Raw genomic sequence first — 19,715 nt, forward strand, 5'->3', positions numbered from 1 at the left:
TGCGCGTCCGGAGCCTGTGCTCCGCAACAGGAGAGGCCACAACAGTGAGAGGCCCGCGTACCACAAAAAAAAAAAAAAAAAAAAAGCCAAGAGCACAAGACAGCCAGGCCACACACGAAGCACAGTGTGTGGGACCAGGGCAGGATGGAGGCGAGCCACAGGAGTGAGGAGGACTGGGGCTGCTCTCGAGAGCCAGGGAGAACACTGCATCCCTAGGATGAGGGGTGGGGGTCCAGACCTGTGCCTTGGAGTCCATGATACCCCAAGCTGAGCCTCAGTTTCCTTATCAGGAAAAGGGGAGTGATAATACCTTCCTTTGTAGAGCTATTGTCAGGCTAACAGATCATATGTAAATAAAATGTATATCATGGTTACTGTACACACTAGGGACTCAATAAAATGGAGCTGTTAATAACGTTCTCACTCCTTCCACCTCTTCCATCACCATTTTGCAAGACAAGACTCACTTTAAACCAAGGATGTTCTAGGGTCTCCTCTGCGGTAGGCCTCCTGCAAAGGAAAGAGAATTAAGAAGGGATTTATCATTCATTCATTCATTCATTCAATAAATGTTTGGGAAAGCGGGGCCCCTAAGGAGTTGGGGGATTGACTGTCTATGGGCGGAGGCTTGGGCAGGAGTAGGGGCGGCGTGAGGGGACTCTGCATGGGGGAGGCTCCTCGGGCCTCGTACTTACAGCCGGTCCTGCACCAGCACTTTGATGAGGAAGCCCCGGGCCTCCCTGCTCAGGCTCAGGAACGTGGTCTCCTCGAAGGCCACGTTGTAGTTTCGGATGTTCATCAATGTTGTCCGATCGTTCTCCCCGACAAACGGAGAGATTCCCGTCAGGCTGCAGGGGTGGAGATGGCTGGAGTGAGAGGTGGGCCCCGGGGCTGAGATGAGACAAAGTGGGGTGCCAGTGGGAGCACAGGGCCGGGGACAGGCGGAGGCTGGGTGAATCTGGGCAGAATCTTGCAGAGTTTTGCCTGTCCTGCCCCTACTCGATCCCCTGAATGGGCAAGGAGGCAGTACTGCCTTGAGACCTGGGCCACCAGGTTCTTATCCCAGGCCCGTGCTCTAGAGGACCTGTTCCAGCCCTCCTCTAGCCGCAGCCTGTCCCTGAGGTGAGGAGCCTGTGCCAAGGGGATATGCCCCCGGAGCCTGGGCCTTCCCTTCGTAGCCCATGTTCTGGACTAGTTCCCTGCCTAAATTGCACTGAGCCGGCACTGGCCTCCCAAGCACGCCACGTGTGCCCACCCCTTATGGAGGGGTGTGGTGGCGGACAGAGCTTGGACACTCAGTCTGGGTATCCACATTCATGCATGTGAGGCCCCTCCCAGTGCAGGAAGGAACCAGGGTGAGGAAGAGAAGAGGCAGGCTGCAGGCCCCCAACTTCTCTCTTGCCCCAGGCTCTGCAAACGTTAGGGGTGGGCCTGCTACGAGACTGTTAGGAGACGGGGTCCTGAGTGCAGAGGGGTCCTTACCAGAGGAAGGCGACGACACCCACGGGCCTGAGGGGAAAGGAGAGTGGATGGGTAAGAGGACAGCCCAGCTCCCACCGGAAGTGAGCAGTCCTCTTGCTACCACTGATCTACTGAGGAAAGGTCCTCCCTGTGAACACTGCCGTGGACAAATGGGCACCGGGCTGCCTCCCTGGGGGAGGACCCTGAACCCAGAGATCCCGACATGCCTGAAGGACTTAAGGGTCATGGCAGGGCCGGCCTAGGAAGCCCAGAGGAGTCTGGGGACCAAGAGACCATGCCTACCTCACTGGGGGAGACAAGGTGGCTGTAGGTGTGGAGGCCCAGCACCCAGGACTGTGAGGGCTGAGGCCCTGAGTCAGCCCTAATGGATGAGGGGGAGGTAGTGATGTGGGCAGGAGACCCCCATGAGCAATGCCACCAGCCAACTGTCACAGTAGGCATCCGGGCTTAATAAAGCTCCTCTGTGCCACTGAGCGAGCCCTCAGCATGGCACTGAGGGAAGCTGCCCTGGCCCGTCCCAGCAGCCCAGTATGCCAACGTTACCAGATGTCAGTGACCCCAGAGACAGGGGTCTGGTTGACAACCTCAGGTGCCACGAACTCGGGTGTGCCATACTGGCAGTACTGGGGCTCTCCCGGAGTCAGCTTCTGAGCGTTCCCAAAGTCACAGATCCTCACCTGCTCTTCACCCTCAACACCATCCCATACCAGCAGGTTCTCAGGCTGCAGGACACAAGGCAAGACATGGGAGCTGAGTGCAGCGGGGAGGACACCCCAGTGCCTGGCTCCCACAGGTGCTGCCTGCGCCCCACCCCACACCTGCATCTCACCTTGACATCCAGGTGCAGCACACGGTTCTTGTGCAAGTAGCATATTCCCTCTAGCACCTGCCGCATGTAGGCCCGGATCTGTGGAAACAGGAGGCCCAGAGTCCGGGGGGGGGGGCGGGGTATTATGTTTGATCACCACCAGGCTTGTAGCAAAAAGCCAGGCCATGCTTGGGAAGTGGCCTTCAGGTGGCTGGTGGAGGGGGCTGAAACATAGGTTTGGGGTTACTGAGATTCAGGGCTTCCATATACAGCTGCAGAAGTTGGGCACAGCACCATTATCGGAGGGTGCCATTTGCATGATAATAAAAAGAATTGTGCAGTGCACAACTTGTACTGCCCTACATGGCAGGACAGCATTGAGACTGAACAGAGTCTACATGGGGCTCCTTCTGGGGTAAGGCTTGAGGAGCCTTTATGTGAGGAATACTGGGAAACAACAGAGTTGGGGGCCAGGGTGGGTGCCGAAATTTTCAGAAGACAATTTAAGTCCCAGAGTGGGGGTCTGCTCTGATGGGGGAAGGGGGCTTTGCTGCCTACCTAACAGTGCTCTCCACACCACCCCTGGCCTATTCGTGGGCACAGATGGCATGCCCAGGACGCACCCCTCGGGTCTCAGAGCTCAGGAGGGTGAACACTGGTACCCAACCTGGCCCCTACCACCCGCTGCCCTCACCTCAGACTCACACACGGTGGGTTTCCGGGCCATTCGCTCCAGCAGCTCCTCTGTGCAGCTATGTCCTGGATCAAGGAGAACAGTGACCAGTGCCAACTGCTGGGCCTGCCTTAGGCAGTGCCCTCCACCCCCCGAGCTCAAGTTGGGTCCCAGCTCAGCACAGGGTCCTCCTTCCCCGAAAAGCACATCTGCTACCAGTGAGCAACCGCACCTTCCCTCTTCCCCCTGTCATCTGGGTGCTTAGATGGGACAACCCTGCTTGAACTCTCACTTGCTGTGGGATCTCAGGCAAGTCACCTAACCTTTCTGAGCCTAGGTTCCCTCCGGTGTCAAATAGGGGTAAGACTCCTCTCACCCGCCTTGTGAAGTATCTATAAGGATCAAGTTAGAGCAGCATTTTGTTGACTGTGGATGGAACTCCTTGACTCTATTTGAGAATGACCCAGAAGGCCCACGACACATAATCATTTGTCATTTTACTGAGGTTTGGGTTCGAACAGTACAGACTGGGAGGCTAGCATGTAGGACACGGTCACCCTGCAGGTGGCAGTGACAAGCCAACCATCCAGCATCCTTACCTCAGTGTGACTTTGTTTAACCATAGCTCTTATGAAAGGATAAAATCCATTCTTTATGAGAAGAGCCTCTCAAATAAAGCCAAGCATTAATGGGGTCACTGCAAATGTTCAGATATACTGTACTGCATTTCATGATAAAAATCACGCGCCTTTTGCCACCTGTGTGACCTCGGGTGAGTTACTTAACTTCTCTATACCTTAGTTTCATCAACTATAAAATGAGGATAATAAAATTCCAAGAGATAAGCATACGCGATGATTAAATAGATTAATATCTGTAAAACTCCTAGAACACTGCCAGGCACACATCAAGCGCTATGTAAATTTAAGCTAAAAAACGTTGTTTTTCACACAAGTCTCCAGACTCCACTCTGTGAAGTATTTATGTCTTCAGAACTCCCAGCTGTCAATGGGACCATTTTGTAAAGTGTGAAACGTGTTGCTAATTGGCTGTTACAAGGACCAGTCATTCAGGCCATGTGTCCCCCACCCACCCAGCCTGTCCCAGGATACAGCTCGGTGACAATGACCAGTCCCCGGCGCCTCTCGAAGGCCTCATGGAAGTAGAGGATGCAGTCATGCTGGAGCCGGGCCAGCAGCCGGGCCTCTCGCCATGCCGATGCCTTTGGCTTGGCCTGACTGGGGATGAACTTGGCTGCAAACTCCAGGCCGGAGCTTCGCTCCACTACACGCCGCAGGTAGGAGAAGGCACCCCTGGGTGAGGACACAGGGAGAGGACAGGGCTCAGGCAGTTGCTGAGCCTCAGGCCCAGCCTCCCTTGGGCCCCGGACACCACACCCCCTCCTAGCCCCACACCTGCCGATCTCCTGGTGGATGTCATAGAAGTCACTGAGTCTCCTTCCTCGCCGCTCCTCGTCTTCCCTGACCCCCTCCACCTCCATAGCTGTCTGAGCTGAGGAGAGATGCCTGGTGTTAGGTGGAGAGGGCAAGAAGGAACGAGGGCAGAGACTGGGACAGGGAGGGCAGGTGGAAGACACGGAAGAGAAGTGAGAATGCTGGCGCCCGAGGCAGCGCTGCTGGGGCTGGAGCAGGTGGTGGTCTGGAGTGAAGGGCCGGGTGAGTGATTCCTGGTGGGAGGGCGCTCACATGGGATTCCTGGGTGAGCCCTTGGCCTTACTCCTCTTGAACTCCAGCCCACCTGAGTGCACAGCCAACTCTGCTTTGCAGGAGACTTCACCAGCCAGGTTGCGGGCCGTGCAGGTGTAGACGCCTCCGTCCTGGGACCCCGCGCTGAGCACCACCAGGGAGCACTCATTCTCCTCGTACACGAAGCTCACGTGGTTGCTCTCGGTCAGCAGCGCCTCGTCCTGCAGAGGTGGCCGTCACCTCCAGTCCAGGCCTGGCTTCCCCTCCACCTGGGACCGGCTTTACCTCCACGCCAGAGACCCAGTCTCATCCCTACCTTAGGGCCCACCATTATCTCCGCCCTAGGGGCCTTGCTCAGACCCAGGATCAGCTCCACCCTTATTTCCCAGCGTCACCAGCACCTCTGGGTCCCACTTCCTCCTCCTTATCACACCTCTGGCAACTGCTCTGTTCTCTGTCCAGGCTCCCCTGACCCCTCCCACGCCCCCAGGAAATCACTCCTCCCTTCCCCCTAGGCTCCTGGCCAACCCCAGCTCGGACTCCATGGACGCCTTCGTCAGCCTCTGACCTTGTACCACATGATGTCCGGCAGTGGCTTCCCCTCAACCACCACGGCGAAGCGAGCGGTTTCTCCAGCTCCCACCTCAACGTCCTCCATGATGGACTCAAACCGAGGGGCCTCTGACAGGGGTGAGGGTGGGGGAGGGAGGGGAGAGAATATGGGGGTCACGGGGCCTGCCTCTCTAAGCCCTCCCTCAGCAACTGGCTCAGGGGGAACACCAGACCCCCCCTGCCCCCTCCCAGAGCCCCAGCAGCCCACCCTGGGGCTCTCAAACTCCACCCCCAGCAACATGAGTTCCTGGCCTGGACCAAACGCTGTCCCTGCAAATCCAAACGTGATGTTCTCCAAATCCCAGAAAACCCAAGCCGGGGGCGCAGGCTTGCTTTGTTTGGCTCTCAGTATTCATTTGCCAGCTTTGAAATTAGGAGATTTTCACACACAAAAGAAATCTGGACTTCCTGCCTCTCTTGGAAAATCAGGACTGGCTGTCCTGAGCTGCTTCCCTCACTGCATTAATGGGCTGGCGAGGAGTGGCCGACACTGCCACCTGTGGGTGGTGGCCCTTCAGCACAGTCCTACCACGGGCTTCTGGAACTCTAACCGTCCTGGGCCCTGCAGGTGGCTCAGTCTATGACCCTGAATCAAGTTCATAGAGGGCCATTGCCTCTATCTTGAAGTGTTCTCTCTGAATCTTATTTAAATATTTAAGGGGCCTTCAACCATCTGGGAGATGGCAAGATGAATCCACGGGTACCGATTCTCAGTTTAGTTCTCCCACATGTGACTGACTTTATTCTCTGCACATATCATGCGGTTGTGTTATTTCCTGGTAAAGCAGCTTCTAATTCTCATGATGGAATTAAATACATATTCCAATGTGCTTGTGCTTTTCGAAGAAGCCTATGACTTCCTGGTGCCCTCCCCCTCCTCTGAGAATGTTTGAGGATCTGGGCTTTAAAGGGAGTGTGAGAGAGAGGCCCTGAGGGAAAAGCAGGGGTGCTGGGCAAGGAGCACAACCCAGCCACAGGCACACAGCTCAGCCTTTATTCAGATAAAGGGGGAGGTCATCCTGGGGAAGATGCAACAGCGGAGCAGGTGTCGGGGAAAAGAGGCCATTCCACCCACCTGGGGGGAAGGGGGTGGGGCACAGCAGGAGGGGGTGTGGTTCCAAGCCCCAGGCCTGCTCTAGCCCTGGCCAGCTGGCACTCAGTCTCCCTCAGTCACTGTCCCAGCCAGGCTGGCTGCAGGGCTCTCAGTGTCCAGAGCCTCCCCAAACCCCAAGGCTCCTCCTATATCTGGGAAGAAAGATGAGTCCTGCAGATGGTACTGTCAAGGAGCAAAGCAGTTGGGAATTCCCTCGTGGTCCAGTGGTTAGCCCCGGGCTTCCACTGCATGGCGGGGCGGGGCGGGGCGCCCAGGTTCAATCCCTGGTTGGGGAACTAAGATCCCTCAAGCCACGTAGTGCGCCGACAAAACACACACACACACACACAACCAAGGAGCAAAGTGGCGGTTGAGTAGGAAGTGCCGGGATGAGGTGGGGGGAAGCTGGGCAAAGGGGGAAGACACATAAAAGGGAAACCAGTACCCCATCTACCGCGGGGCCAGTAGCGTCCCCGTATCTCCTCCTCACACACCCTACTGCCACCTCTCTCCTACTTTAAGGCTGCCTGCTCTGCCCTCTAGGAATCTGGTCCCTGGTCTGCTGGGAGTGGGGATGGGGGCAGTGACAGAGGTCAGTCTATGAAGGTCAAAGGATCAGAAGGCTTCAAGTGAACTTCAACAATTTTTTTTAAAGCACTAGAATGTGTACATTTACCCCACGATAAGATGGCCTGTGCTAACTAAAATGACACCTTCTTTGCAGTTGGTTGGAATCTTATCTACTCAGCACGTAACACTGTTTAGCTCACGCTGATCTGACGTTCGGAGTGGCAGTTACATATGTCTAGAGATAATTAACAAACCGGAAAACAAGACAATTACTACTTCATGCATGTTACAGTCTGAGAGACTACATCTCGAAAGGAGAAGTTATAAAAAGGGTCCTCACTGCAAAGGTTGGAAGGCCTTGTCAAACAGGCTTGTGTGAAAGGGCAGCAGCCAGGATCCCCAGAGCTGGGAGTCTGGGGATAAGATGCCTCACTTGGGCCTTTTTCTTTTTTAAATTGACTTGGTCCCCCACCTCCTCCCAGTTTGTTTCATTTGAAGTACTATTTCCTGTTGTGTTTAACACAGGATCTAAGAACACTGTCTGGCTTTGGAGTAGGGCGTCCAGGCTTGAATCCCAGCTCCTGACTTATTAGGTTGTGTGACCTTGGGCCTGTTACTTAGCACACTCTCTGGGCCTCAGTTTCCCCATCTGCAAAAATGGCGATAATAACTGACTCCATCTCACAGGGTTGATGTAAATATTAAATGAGGTGATACACGTAAGGTACTTAGCACTGAGCCTGGCACATACTAGGTGCTCAATAAGTATCTTATTAGTACTGCTATTGTTACTAGTACTGCTATTATTATGGCCATTAGATGGACAGGCCTGAGAGGGGAGACCTAGGATTGGCAGGTAGGTGTGTTCACCTGGGGGTGTGAGGAGAGGGCTGTGGGCCTCAGAGGAAGGGGAGGGAAGGAGGCGGCTGTCACCTACCTGCCAGCTCCAGTGTGACCGAGCAGGCCTGTGTGCCATGGCGGTTGTGAGCAGTGCAAGTGAGGGCCCCCACGTCCCGGCGGCCCACCCGGCAGATCCGAAGACAGTACTGGTCATCGTCTGGCTGGCTCAGCTCATACACACCCGCCCGGGCCTCTAGGAGGGCCCCTCGGCAGCTAAGGGACACAGCACAGGGAGGTCACCCAAGATCCAGCCCCAGGGAGGTCGGCCTGGCCGGCTGGAGCGGGACTGCCTCACGTGAGGAGTAGGGCATGCCAGGTGGGCCCCACCTCCTCCAGACGACCTGGGCCTCCACGTGGTTCAAGGTGACGGTGACACTGGCAGGCTGTCCCTCCACCACGCACACGATGTCTGGCTTGTCCAGCACGGCGGGCGCCTCCTCCAGGGGCGGGCCTGGGAGCAGAAGGGCTGGCTCTATGCTGGGCTTGACACCAGATCCTCAGCACCCACTGCTCCTTGAGCCCTCCCAATCACCATGCGAGCTCCATTTTTACAGACAAGGAAGCCGAGGTTCAGAGAGGTTTAGCGACTTGTCTAGGGAACTCAGCCAGAAACAAGGAGCAGAGCTGGGATTGGACACCAGAGCCTCAGCCTTGCCCACTGTGTGTGCTCCTTTTAAGAGTAAGAAGGAAGCACTCTGACAGGTAGGGGTCGCGCCCAGCCACGCCAATCCCGCCCTAGTTGTCACGTCCACACCGGCCCTGGAGCCTCCTCCATGGACACCCAGTTCCCTGGCCCAGCAGCTCTCGCCCCCGCCCCACAGAACACCAGGCTCACCGCGGTCCAGCAGCTGCACGGGCTCAGAGGGGGGCGAGGGCTTGCTGCTGCTCTTGATGGTGGTGCTGAGGACCCGGAAGATGTGCTGGACCCCCTTACGCAGCCCGGTGGCCGCCCACCCAGGCTGCCGCAGGCCCGTGACCAGCGCTGTCCAGTGGTCTGAGCCCAGCACCTGGTGCTGCACAGTGTAGGTCAGGGCGTCCGGGTCTGGTGGGGAGGCAGCTGCTAGAGGCGGGCCTTGCTGGGGTGCCCCCCGCCCCCGTTCAGCATCAGTCTGCTCTGAGGACCTGCCTCAGTTTCTCCTGTCGCTTCTGCCCGTCCCCTATCTGCTCCTGCCCAGCCACAGGCCTGGCCGGGCTCAGGGCCCATGAGGTGTCGGGCATGGGATCCAGTTACAGGCATGGAGGGACCTTGACTTAGTCCCGATTCCTTGCTACTACCTGAGGTAGGGAGACTGAGACACAGAGCAGTAGGAGATCGTGCACAGGGAAGGAGAGGCGTTCCCCAGGACCACAACCCGAGCACCCAGTCCCTCTGAGAAGAGAAGGGCACGGGGCAGCCCCCCTTTCTCTCCTCTCCTGACCCAGAGCCAGGGCTCTGTCCACCGTGGGGAGGAGGCCCGCACCCGTAGGCCCCCCTGGGCCTTGCCCTCCTCTCCTGGTGCCCTCAGTGGCCCCGCCCCCACCCATAGCCCTGTGTGGCTGGGACCCACCGATGGCCATGTCGAGACTCCTGGGGGCGTTCCATGCGAGTGTGATCATCTTTCCGGTCACAGTCACTACCTGTGGGGCGCCATCTGGGGGGCCTGGAACCACATCTGAAAGCCACAGGTCCGCCGTCCGCTGGGTCCTTTTGGGCTCAATGGCCCCGCAGGATCACCAGGCCTCCAGGCAGTGGGCTGGGGGCCGGCCGGGGGCACAGCCACGGGGGCAGAGGCAAGGCCAGCCGGCTTCCCCGGGGGACCGAGGGGGAGGGAGCTGGTGTGGAGGCCCTGCCCTCACCCAGGCCCCTGGGTGGGCCAGAGGCTAGGCTGTGCACACAGCTGACCGGGAGGGCACCTGCCTCACCTGTGACGTAGAGGTGGGCATAGCAGGCCGCTTTGCCCAGTTTGTTGGCAATGACGCTCTTGTAGACGCCAGCATGCTGAGGTCCCACAGTAGGGAACACCAAGCGATGGACATCCCGGTCTGTGGGCGGGGTGGGACAGTGATACTGTGTCTGAGCTAGGAGGATACTTTGGAGGGTGGGCCCATGCCCCCCAGGCCAGCCCCTTCACTCTCACCCGCTACAGGTGGAAGGGAAGGGTGGGGCAGACACAAGAAGCGTGTCCATCACGCAGCACACTCTAGGCCCAGGCTACCAAGTGCACACCTGCAGCCCTGCACCTCTTGCCTGTCCCTCCAGCACTACAGGCCCAGCCACTTCTCATCCTCCTCCCACGCCAGTTCACTTTCTGTGGGTTCCTGCCCTGGAGAGCCCCCTCTTCTCCATCCTCACAGCCACTGCTGGTCCCATCTCCAGCTCAGAGCCCATGAAAGCCTCCACGCGTGCGGTCCACACCCCACCAGCAGCATCGCATGTGATCTCTCGATCTGGGGACCTTAATGGCACCTACTGTTAACCAGGTGGCCTCCAAAGCCCTCAGCCCAAACTCCCGTCTCGCCTCTTCCTGCTGTTCCTACACGTCCTGACCCTGACCCACCATCAGGTTCCCTGAACAAGCCACATGAGTTCTTTCTCCAGGCCTTTGCTCACAAAATTCCTCCCTTCTAGACAGCTCTCCTCTTACCTAAGGCCTCTTTCTCCTTCAAGATGCAGTTCAAGTGAGTGTCAGCCCTGGGAACTCCTCCCCACACCCCTGGTCCCCTCTGCACCTCCATCTCTGACTCCCTCCCCGGGACCTCCAGCGCCCAGCCCACGGTGCTCTGGGTGGTCCTTCCTCTTTTCTTGCACACATCACGCCTCCTGTAAGCTCCTTAATGACAGGGCTTGTATGTCCTGCCAGGCCCAGAACTGGATGTCTTGCATGCAGTAAGTGCAAATACATTAGATTCTAAATTATGGTAAGAGTTGTTTGCATTGTACCCAGCCCACGCGAGATACTTGACATACATTTTTTCTCCATAATCCTTTCAGCAACCCTGCAAAAGTATCCTCATTTTACCAGTGAGGTCAGAGACATTAACGAACTTGTCCCAAGGTCACACGGCTAATAAATGATGAAGCCATGGCTTGAACCTGGTTCCCTCTGATTCCAAAGCCCTCTCCCTACACCGTGCTTCCTGAATGATGGTCAGGAGGCCATCCTTGGCGGGACGTGAAGGGGAAGAGATCTGCACTGTCCTCTTTCCTTGATGTCAGGGCCATCCCCAAACACCCCTCCCTTCTCTTAGCGGTTATCTCTGCATGGAACACCCACCCATTCATTCATCTCTGCTGACACTATTTATAAAGGAAGAGAAGCCCAGGGCTGCCACTGACCCCAGATACAGACAGAAGCAGAGGCGCCAGCTCAGATCCTGAGAAAGACACCCACCAGGGGCCTCAGAGCAGATTGAGAGATAGGAAGCCTGTGGGCTGAGCAAAGACAGTGGCAGAGGGGGCCAAGGGGAGGGGCAGAGCCGCAGTGGTGACACTGGAGATGGGAGGGGAGAGTGGGGCACGGGTGACAGGGGACGTCCTGGTTAGGAAGTCAGACGGTATTTGTCTGCCTTTGGGTAAACCCCTGTCCCTCTGTAAGCCTCACTTTCCCCATCTGTAAACAGGGGTCATAGTACCTGCCTTACAGGCCCGTGGTGAGGGAGGTGAGATCATCACGTCAGGTCTTTAGCGCTCAGGGCCTGGCACTCAGGAAGCGCTTAAGAGAGGGGAGTTTTGTCACGCGGCAGCCGTGAGAGGAGCCCACCACGGGTCGTGGGGTGGCACTGTCTGACGAGGCATAGGTAAACTTTCTCACACGAGACTCAGACTCCTTCAAGGATGGAACTGAGATACACCGTGAGAAAGTATTTTTCCCTGCTCTATCTTCTTTATTTACTACTGAACAACCCTGGACCAAGCATCCTTTTGATTCCAGACACGACCCACATCAGGCTTTTCACTGGAATTTCTCAAGGGGGGCGTACGCAGCATCACTTTATCGACACGGGTGACGACGGTAGCAACAGTAACAGCAGTAACACTAAGATTTAACACTCACCGGCCCCTCGCTATTTGCCAGGCCCTGCTCTAAGCGCTTCTGTGTATTAACTGTTTCAGTTCTCCCAACAAGCCTACCACAGATGAGGAAACCGAGGCCTGAAGGGGTTCTGTAACTTGCCCACGGTCAGCAGCAGGCTGGACTGTCAGTCCAGTAAGTGCTAACAGGACACCGAGGCCCAGAGTGGTGACCCAGCAGATGGGCGCCATGTGGGCTCAAGGAAGGAGGCAGTGACCCCATAGCCTCTCTGGGCTCCCCTCTCCCAGATGCCCCATCCCTGACCAGGTGAGGAAAGGAAGGCCCGAGGGTGGGGGGGGGGCGGGCACTGCAAGCAAAGACGGTGCTGGAGGGGACACCCGCAGGGTCCCTTCCCGGACACCTACACTGTGTCATGCGCCGGTCATCACTGCTCTGGATGCGGTGGCCATTGTGGAACCAGCTGATGGTGGGGTAGGGCAGGCCGGTCACCTGGCACTCCAGCATGGCTTCCTTGGCCAGTCCCACGTCCAGGTCCTGCAGCGGCCGCAGGAAGTCGGGCATGGACAGCCGCTCCAGCTCGCCCTGCTCCGGCTCCTCAGGGATGGACGGCATCTTCTCCAGCTTCGAGCTGTAAGAACCACACAACTACCCAGAGGCCCGGAGCCGCACCTCCCACCACAGGGCCGGGGCCCCACAGAGGCAGCCCTGGCAGCACCGGGGGCCCCGGGCGGTACCTAGGGCCAGTGGCAGCCGTCCGAGGCTCCTCCACGTAGAGCTGGGCTGAGCAGTGGGCCTGGCCGTGGGCGTTGGTGGCACTGACCTCGTAGAGCCCCTCGTCCTCACTGCCCACGTGGGCGATGTGCAGCGAGTGCAGACCTCCTTCCTGCCGAAGTCGCAAGTTCTCGCTTTCCTCCAGGGGGTGGCCTGGGAGGGAGGGGCGGGCATGCAGAACAGCCTCAGCCAGGGGCCCTCCCCTCTGGCCCTGGGGGTCCCCCAACATCTGCAGGGCGGAGGGCCATACCAAACTGAGTCCAGGTAACAGAGGGGGGCGGGCTGCCGCTGATCTTGCAGTCGAAGCGGGCTGCGCGTCCCTCCAGCACCTCTACATCCTCCAGCAGCCATGTGAACAGGGGCGCCAGCGAGGGCCGCACTGTCAGCCGGGCGCTGCAGGTCAGCTCATCTGGTGAGGAGGGGTCAGCGCTGGGGCAGGGAAGCCCACAGAGCCCCAGGCACCCCGACCCGTGGGTCCTGACCTCGTGCTGGGCAGGAAAAAGGAGCTGGGCCAGAACCTGGAGCCTGGGAAGAGCCCAGCGAGGTCCCAGGGCACCCGAGTGAGGCAATGGTTAAGATCTAAAGAGCGGACCATCTCAGGAGGCTGGCAGTCAGCAAGGGTGGGCGGCAGGCTGCCACGGTGGCTGGGGATACAGCAGGAGTCCAGGGCCTGGCCTGGCTCTTCCCCCCTCACCTCATCCTGCCCACCCAGGATGAATCTCAGCACAGCTCTAGGAGAAGAGTCTAGAAGCTGAGCCCACTCCCTCCCCCACACCCCTCTCCCCTACCCTTGGAACTCTCCCCTGTCCATGGGTCATGCCCACACTCCCTCACCCGCACCCCAGACCCAGAGCAAATGCCCCTGTGCCCCACTCTACCACCCCACACAGAATCTTCTGGGGGAAATAAGAGCTCCTTACGCTGACCTGATCCTTTCCTGCTTATAAAGCCCCTCTAATGTCACCTTAGGTGCTCAACACCACAACCAGATGAGGCGTTATCTCAGCTCTTCAAATGAGGACAAGGACCAGGTCAGAGATGTCGTTAATAATAATAATGGCTGACATTTATTAGGTGCCACACTTTGCCAGGTGCCGTGCTTTGTTCTTTACATACATTATCTCATTGGTCCTATCGATCCCCCTATGAGATAGGTATTATGATCCCTTTTTACAGATGAACAGTCTAAAGCTCAGAGAGATGAAGTGACTTGTCCGAAGTTACGTGGCTGGTACGTGGCAGGGCAAGAACTGGAACCCAAGCACAGGTGTGGTCACCACACTTCAGCAGCTGGCTCCCTAACAGGAACCACAGCGAACACTGACACAGAACGTGTTGTGTGCCAGCTGTGACAACAAGTGCTGATTTATGGAGGCAGGTGTACAGCACCATCTCCCACCCCACTGGTCTTCTCCCAGGAGATGGAGCTCCCTTTCCTGGGCGTCTTATTCTGCGCCGGTCCTTCACCTCCACTCCCCTCCCTCCAGCTCTTGGGTGCCGGCGGCAGCCCTCTGGCCCAAGCGGGCAGTTACCTTTGGCCGTGCTGAGCTTGCAGGTGTAGACGCCACTGTCGTCCTCATGCACAGAGGTGAGCAGCAGCTTGCATTTCCGGCCATCGAAATGCATCTTGCATTTGAGCAGTGCGGGCTGCAGCAGGCGGCCTCGGCACAGCCAGTCTACCTCCACGTCGGCAGGACCTGCCACCAGGCACTCAAACAGCGCCATCTCCCCGGCCCCCACGTCCACGTCCTGCAGGGGGGCCAGCACGGCCAGGGACCGGCTTTCAGGGTGTGCTGGGGGAAAGCAGCCACAAGGGGCACACGTGGAGCAGAGAAACACGGGGCAAGGAAGACACACACACAAACAGAGAGACAGACAGACACAGAGAGAGAGATGCATTTTGTTCCTTTGGAGACAGGGAAAGCCCACCCACCCAGCAGGCCAAGACAGCAAGGAGCTCCCAGGCCTGGCTTCAGGATGGCAATCCCACGTGGGACAGAGAGGGTGAACTCAGGGGAAGTGGGAGGGAATCAAAGGCATGAAAACTGAGAGGGCCACATAGGGGCAGAGACGGCGGCGGAAAAAGAAAACAGCACACCAGCTGGGTACAAAGTGGACTTTATTTGAGCTAAGAAACAGGTATTTCTGAATACGTCCACACCCACTACAGCAGGCCCCTACTCCTGCACCGAGCCTGGTTAACTCCCTCACTCCTAGACAGAGCATCCCTGGCCCTCGCCGTGAACAAGGGAGCCCCAAATGGGCCCTAAGCCTGCCCTGGGGCGGAACTCAGCCAGGCCTCTTCGTCAGCACAAGGCCCAGGGGCCTCTGGCTTCTGGTCTCTTGTGAAATAAAAAGTATTGTGCCATTTGAAACCCATTTCGGGAATGGTCAGTGCCCATGTCCCCCTCTTCTGGAATGGTCAGTGCCCCCTGATCCCCCTGTCCACAGCCCCCTGCCCCTCTGGCCCCCTCCATCCTATGGATGCCATGCCCTGTCCTCTCCCCCTCCGCCTCACCCCACACCAGCTCGGAGGCATCCTTCCCTGACTGTCACAGACACACAGACAGACAAACGGAAAGACAGACAGGGCCTGTAGCAGCGGCAGCACATGCACTCGTTGGGTGCTCCCCTTCGGGGACAGACTGGGGGGTGGTCTTGATACCCCTCAGGGCCGCCCCCTCCTGGCACTCAGTCCGTGGGGGGGGCTCCCAGCCTGCCCAGCCATATGTCCACTGGGGGAGGAAGGGTCCACAGGGGCTCATGGGCTATCCCAGAATACTGCGTGGGTGGGGAGGGGAGGGGAGGCTGGGATAGGGTCCGGGCCGGCAGGGTCTGTGGGCAGGAGGCAGTGAAACACAGCGAGGTCCGAGAGGTGCCTGAGACAGGGGCGCGGCTCGGAGGGTAGCGGGGGGAGCGCAGGCGGCCCCTGAGCTCACTCGCCTGTGTACAGACAAAAACCTCAGTCAGCAAGCGGCAGGTTAGTGCAGCGCACGCACACCCACGCAGCACAGGCACGCACGCGCACGCAGACCTGGCTAGGGCCCCCCTAAAATGGCCAGGGCGGCACTGCCACTTCCAGCTCCCCCAAGGTCAGCCCTGGGGTGAGGGCTGGCAGTCAGCCAGGTCTCCGGGGCTCCTGGGCAGGCAGAAGCCCTGGGCAACCAAGGGAGAGGCATTCCTAGGCGTCAGGGGCACCCCAAAGCCTGGGGGATAGTGGGAAGAATTCCAAAGAGAGAGAAGCACCGAGATGTGGGTTAACACAGAGAAGCAAGGCAGAGCCAGACCCTGGAGGGGAAGGAGCAGGTCAGAGAGTGGGGCTGGGTTCGGGGGGCTGAGAGCTGAAGAGTTCAGAGACAGAGGAGGTGGCAACCGCAGGAGCCGGAGGCACAGGGCAGGGGAACTGAGGCTGGGGGGCCCAGGGAGCTGAACATGACTCTCAGCGTCCAGGCTCCAACAGGGGGCTGGGGGTCTTCTCAGAGCTGGCCTCTGCCAGGAAGAGAGCGGTGGTGGCTGAGTGTGGAGCTACCGAGGAGTTCCTGGCCCTGAACTGCCCACAGGTAAGGGTGAGTAGAATGTGAGGCAGACGGCCTGCCCTCACGAGGAAAACCATTACCCCCGAGGGCAGCCTGGCCAGGGCCTGCCGTCCCTGACGCCCAGAAGGCCGCCCGCCGTTATGTCCCGAGTCCAGGGGCCCAGCCCTCTCCACAGTTCCCAGCTCTGTTCACCCTGACACCCCTCGGGGCCCTGCAATGCTCCATGCCCAAGTCACTCCAAGGGCCCCTCCGGACGGGTCCAACTATCAGACACTCCCCACTGCCACCCCCAACCACAGTATCTTCTGCATAGCCGTGGGATGGACAGAGGAGGCGAGAGAGGAGTGGGAGTGGGTGTGAGGGGGGGCCTGGCAAGGGCAAGGTGACAAAGGCTTGGAAGAGTGTGGGAGGAGGACGGCCGGCAACAGGAAGCAGGGTCTCTCTGGCTGGCACCAGGGCAGGCGTGATTGAGTGTAGGAAAGGCAGTACTGTGTAGGAAGCTGAGCACTGAACAATTTGCTGTGTGGCCTTGGGCAAATCACCTACCCTCTCTGGGCCTCAGTTTACTCAACTACAGCATAAGCAGCTGAACTTCGGGACCTCGAAGGCCCTCTCAGTTGTGGCATGCTATAACTAAGCTAGTGTCAAAGTTGACAACTGGGTAGGGACAAGGCGGGGTCCAGGGCAGGGGGTTCGTAGAGAGTGTGAGGTACTCACCTCTGACCTCCAGGCGTGCCTCGCACTGCCGAGCTCCATATTCGTTAACCGCCTTGCAAGTGTAGAAGCCGGCGTCGCCCCGCTCAGCGGCCAGGATCCGAAGCTGGCAAAGCCCACCCTCTGCCTCCTCGGCGAAGCGCCGCTGGTCTGGGCGCACGGGCTGACGGTTTCTCAGCCTGTCAGAGGGGCTAGAACTTAGTCCCTGGGCCCAAGGTCCTGACCTGCAGGCGTGGGGAAGTGGGGCTGCAGAACCAAGCAGGCCTCCCCTCCCTCCACATCATTTGTCCACTCCTCAGGCCTATCCCGCTGACTGTGGGCACCCCTCACCCCTGGGTTACGGGGCTAGCTTTTCACCCTGACTCTACCATCCCACCCCTTCCAGGAACTTCCAGCCCCCTCTGCCCACCTGGGTCTCTCCCCTCTTGGAACCTAACTGCACTTAGAGCAGCACCAAAGCTATTCAGATCTTAACAATTCTTAGATTTCATGTTTTGTTTTTATTTATTTTAATGGACAGAAAGCTTTCCCACTTCCCAAAAGGACTATGAATGTTAAAAGATCACACTGGGGACTAGATAATCAATTAAAAATGAAAAAACAGAACCCAAACCAACAGAAAGCTAAGTGAACTGAGTAATCAAATGGCACCTGGGATGAAGCGCTGCAGCTGAGGCCCAAGTTTAACTCTGGACACAAATTGTCGTGTATGGGCCTAGCACAGGGCTGCGCGCAGAACAGGCCTCAAAAATCACCCTATTGTCAAAGGATGGGTGTTGAGGTGGGAATGGCAGGGGACAGGCTTCTTCAGGAGTGAGATGACTCCTGCTAGTCATGCCAAGCAGACAGACAGGAGACCATGCGTTACCCAAACCCCTCCCCAGAGGGGAAGCCCTGAATGAGGATGAACGCCAGGCAAGGGGCAGCAGCATGTTGCGGGCAGCGGCACCACTGCACCTGGGATGAGGCCCCCTAGGGCAGATCACTGGGAAGTCCACAAAGGGTCCACTGCCCTCCACCCAAAGCCAGGCTTCACAAGGCCCAGCCTGGAGTGGGGGAAGCTGGCAGACAGTGGTCAGTGACTGCTACTCACCAGGATACCACGGGCTTGGGCTCGCCCTGCACACGGATGCTCATGGTGACATCTTGGCCTTCTCTCACTGACTGGTCCATAAGTGAGACCTGAAGGGGAACCCCAAAGCGTCAGGTGAGACAAGGCCCAGCTTTGGCTCCTAGGGGCAGGGGGATCTGGAACAGAGGCCTCTTCCACACCAGTCTAAGGCTGGCTCTGGATAAGAAGGGCTAACGGGACCAGGCTCCAGGCCTTGCTGGAGCCTGGCGTGGCCCCAAGACCAAGGGGCCACACAAAGGAATAGGGGCACCCAGGGATCTGGGGGCTGGCCTCAGGGATCTGACCTTGAAGGTGGGGGGCGCCTTGGAGCCAGTGTCGGAGGAAGAGGAACGGCGGTTCTGGCCAGGACTAAGCTTCATGGTGGGGGCTCGGGGCCAGGTCTCTCCGGGCTCTGGGAACTCCTCTGGGGGGCTCAGGTACTCCTCGTCAGAGGTGATGGGGCTGCTGAAAGGGGACGTGGACCCGCCTGGAGGAGAGACACAGGAGAGGTAGTGGCGTAGAGATGCCAGGGGAGAAAGGGGGGCAGGGAGACAGAGAGAACTGGATGGGACAGCCTGGGGTCAAGGTCCTGATAAGGTCTGCAATATCCCAGAACCCAGGAGCTCAGGCAGCTCCCACAGGCCAGCCCTGCCCTGACTTTACTTCCCCGGGGTTCCTACTCACTCGCTGAGTAACCTTGCCCAGGAGTTTCCTGTCCCTGAGCCCCTGACTCGTGCTCTGCCACAGACTCTCCGAACCCTGACCCTGATCCTCCTGAGGGATGGAACCATAGGGAACAGCCTGGGGCAAAGGATTCAGGCACCAGAGGGGCCGTGGGAGACTTGGAATTCCACTGGAGCAGGGAACCCACATTCCCTGCACAGAACTGCAGGCTCCCAATGCAGGCGGTTCATGTCTCTGGACCCCAGAGCGGCACAACCAGGACACCTGTTTCTCGGGTGAGCCGGGCCTGGTGCAGAGGAACACACACCTCAGACAAGCCCTATCCTGACCTCAGTGCCAGGGCCAATGAGGCGGCACTGTCCAGCCAGCCCTTCCCCCGCTCCCTTCTCAGCTTCCTGCCCCAGATACCCCAGGGACACCTGTTGGCCTCATCCCTACAGCAGAGCCCCCAGAACTCTCAGGCGCTGGGAAAGCAGAGTTTGACTCATCCACAGAGAAGGGCGGCTCAGCCTGGGGAAGAGGAGGGGGCACCAGCGTTGCTTTGGGGGAGGGGTGTCCCCAGAGCACTGATGCCCTCCCCTGCAACTGGCCAGGGGCCCAGCCTCACTGAGCTGGCTCCTATCCGACTGCCAAATACAGACATGAATCTGCCGCAGCCCCCAGCCCTCCTCCTGACCCCCCACCTCAAGCCCCTCTGGCTATGCCAGGGGCAGGGCTGCACCCCAACTCACCCCGAGACTCTGCACACGGACCCCAGCCTGCGCTTGCCCCGAAGGCTCTGTCCTGGCACCAGGCCCTCCGGCTGCCTGCCCACTGCCCACCCCCCGCCGGCCACTCCCCAGGGAGCAGAAGCCCAGCCTGCCTGGCCCCACTCACTCTGCTGAGGCTCTGCACGAGGTCCTGGGGGAGGGGAAGGAGCCTGAGGAGGGGAAGGAGGAGGTGAGGGCTGGCCAGGCCGGGACAGGCTGGGTGGCAGGCAGGCAGCTGGCTGGGGAGGTGGTGCCTGCGAGGCCACAGGCAGCCTGGGCCCTGGAGTGGAGGG

General features: G+C 58.7%; 1 protein-coding gene across 1 annotated transcript in view; it reads right to left on the bottom strand.

Annotated features, from left to right (window-relative positions):
* The window catches only part of SPEG (striated muscle enriched protein kinase), a 55,763-nt gene that overhangs the window by 11,227 nt on the left and 24,821 nt on the right, over positions 1-19,715 (bottom strand). The window contains exons 7-27 of the mRNA XM_089916332.1: positions 18,295-18,476; positions 17,972-18,060; positions 16,882-17,057; positions 14,161-14,421; positions 12,879-13,037; positions 12,592-12,781; positions 12,262-12,485; positions 9,747-9,866; positions 9,392-9,496; positions 8,680-8,886; positions 8,172-8,295; positions 7,882-8,057; positions 5,238-5,350; positions 4,722-4,890; positions 4,076-4,475; positions 2,985-3,042; positions 2,312-2,389; positions 2,026-2,204; positions 1,483-1,509; positions 696-848; positions 468-510 (exon numbers count right to left, since the gene is read on the bottom strand). Of these exons, the coding sequence (XP_089772458.1) occupies positions 468-510; positions 696-848; positions 1,483-1,509; positions 2,026-2,204; positions 2,312-2,389; positions 2,985-3,042; positions 4,076-4,475; positions 4,722-4,890; positions 5,238-5,350; positions 7,882-8,057; positions 8,172-8,295; positions 8,680-8,886; positions 9,392-9,496; positions 9,747-9,866; positions 12,262-12,485; positions 12,592-12,781; positions 12,879-13,037; positions 14,161-14,421; positions 16,882-17,057; positions 17,972-18,060; positions 18,295-18,476 (3,233 nt within the window). The remainder of the gene's footprint in view (positions 1-467; positions 511-695; positions 849-1,482; positions 1,510-2,025; positions 2,205-2,311; positions 2,390-2,984; positions 3,043-4,075; positions 4,476-4,721; positions 4,891-5,237; positions 5,351-7,881; positions 8,058-8,171; positions 8,296-8,679; positions 8,887-9,391; positions 9,497-9,746; positions 9,867-12,261; positions 12,486-12,591; positions 12,782-12,878; positions 13,038-14,160; positions 14,422-16,881; positions 17,058-17,971; positions 18,061-18,294; positions 18,477-19,715) is intronic.

This window comes from Delphinapterus leucas, chromosome 8 (genome assembly GCF_059928025.1).
Source record: "Delphinapterus leucas isolate spDelLeu-1000000601 "Yukka" chromosome 8, BTC_Dleu_Yukka2, whole genome shotgun sequence".
In the NCBI taxonomy this organism is placed as follows: Eukaryota; Metazoa; Chordata; class Mammalia; order Artiodactyla; family Monodontidae; genus Delphinapterus; species Delphinapterus leucas.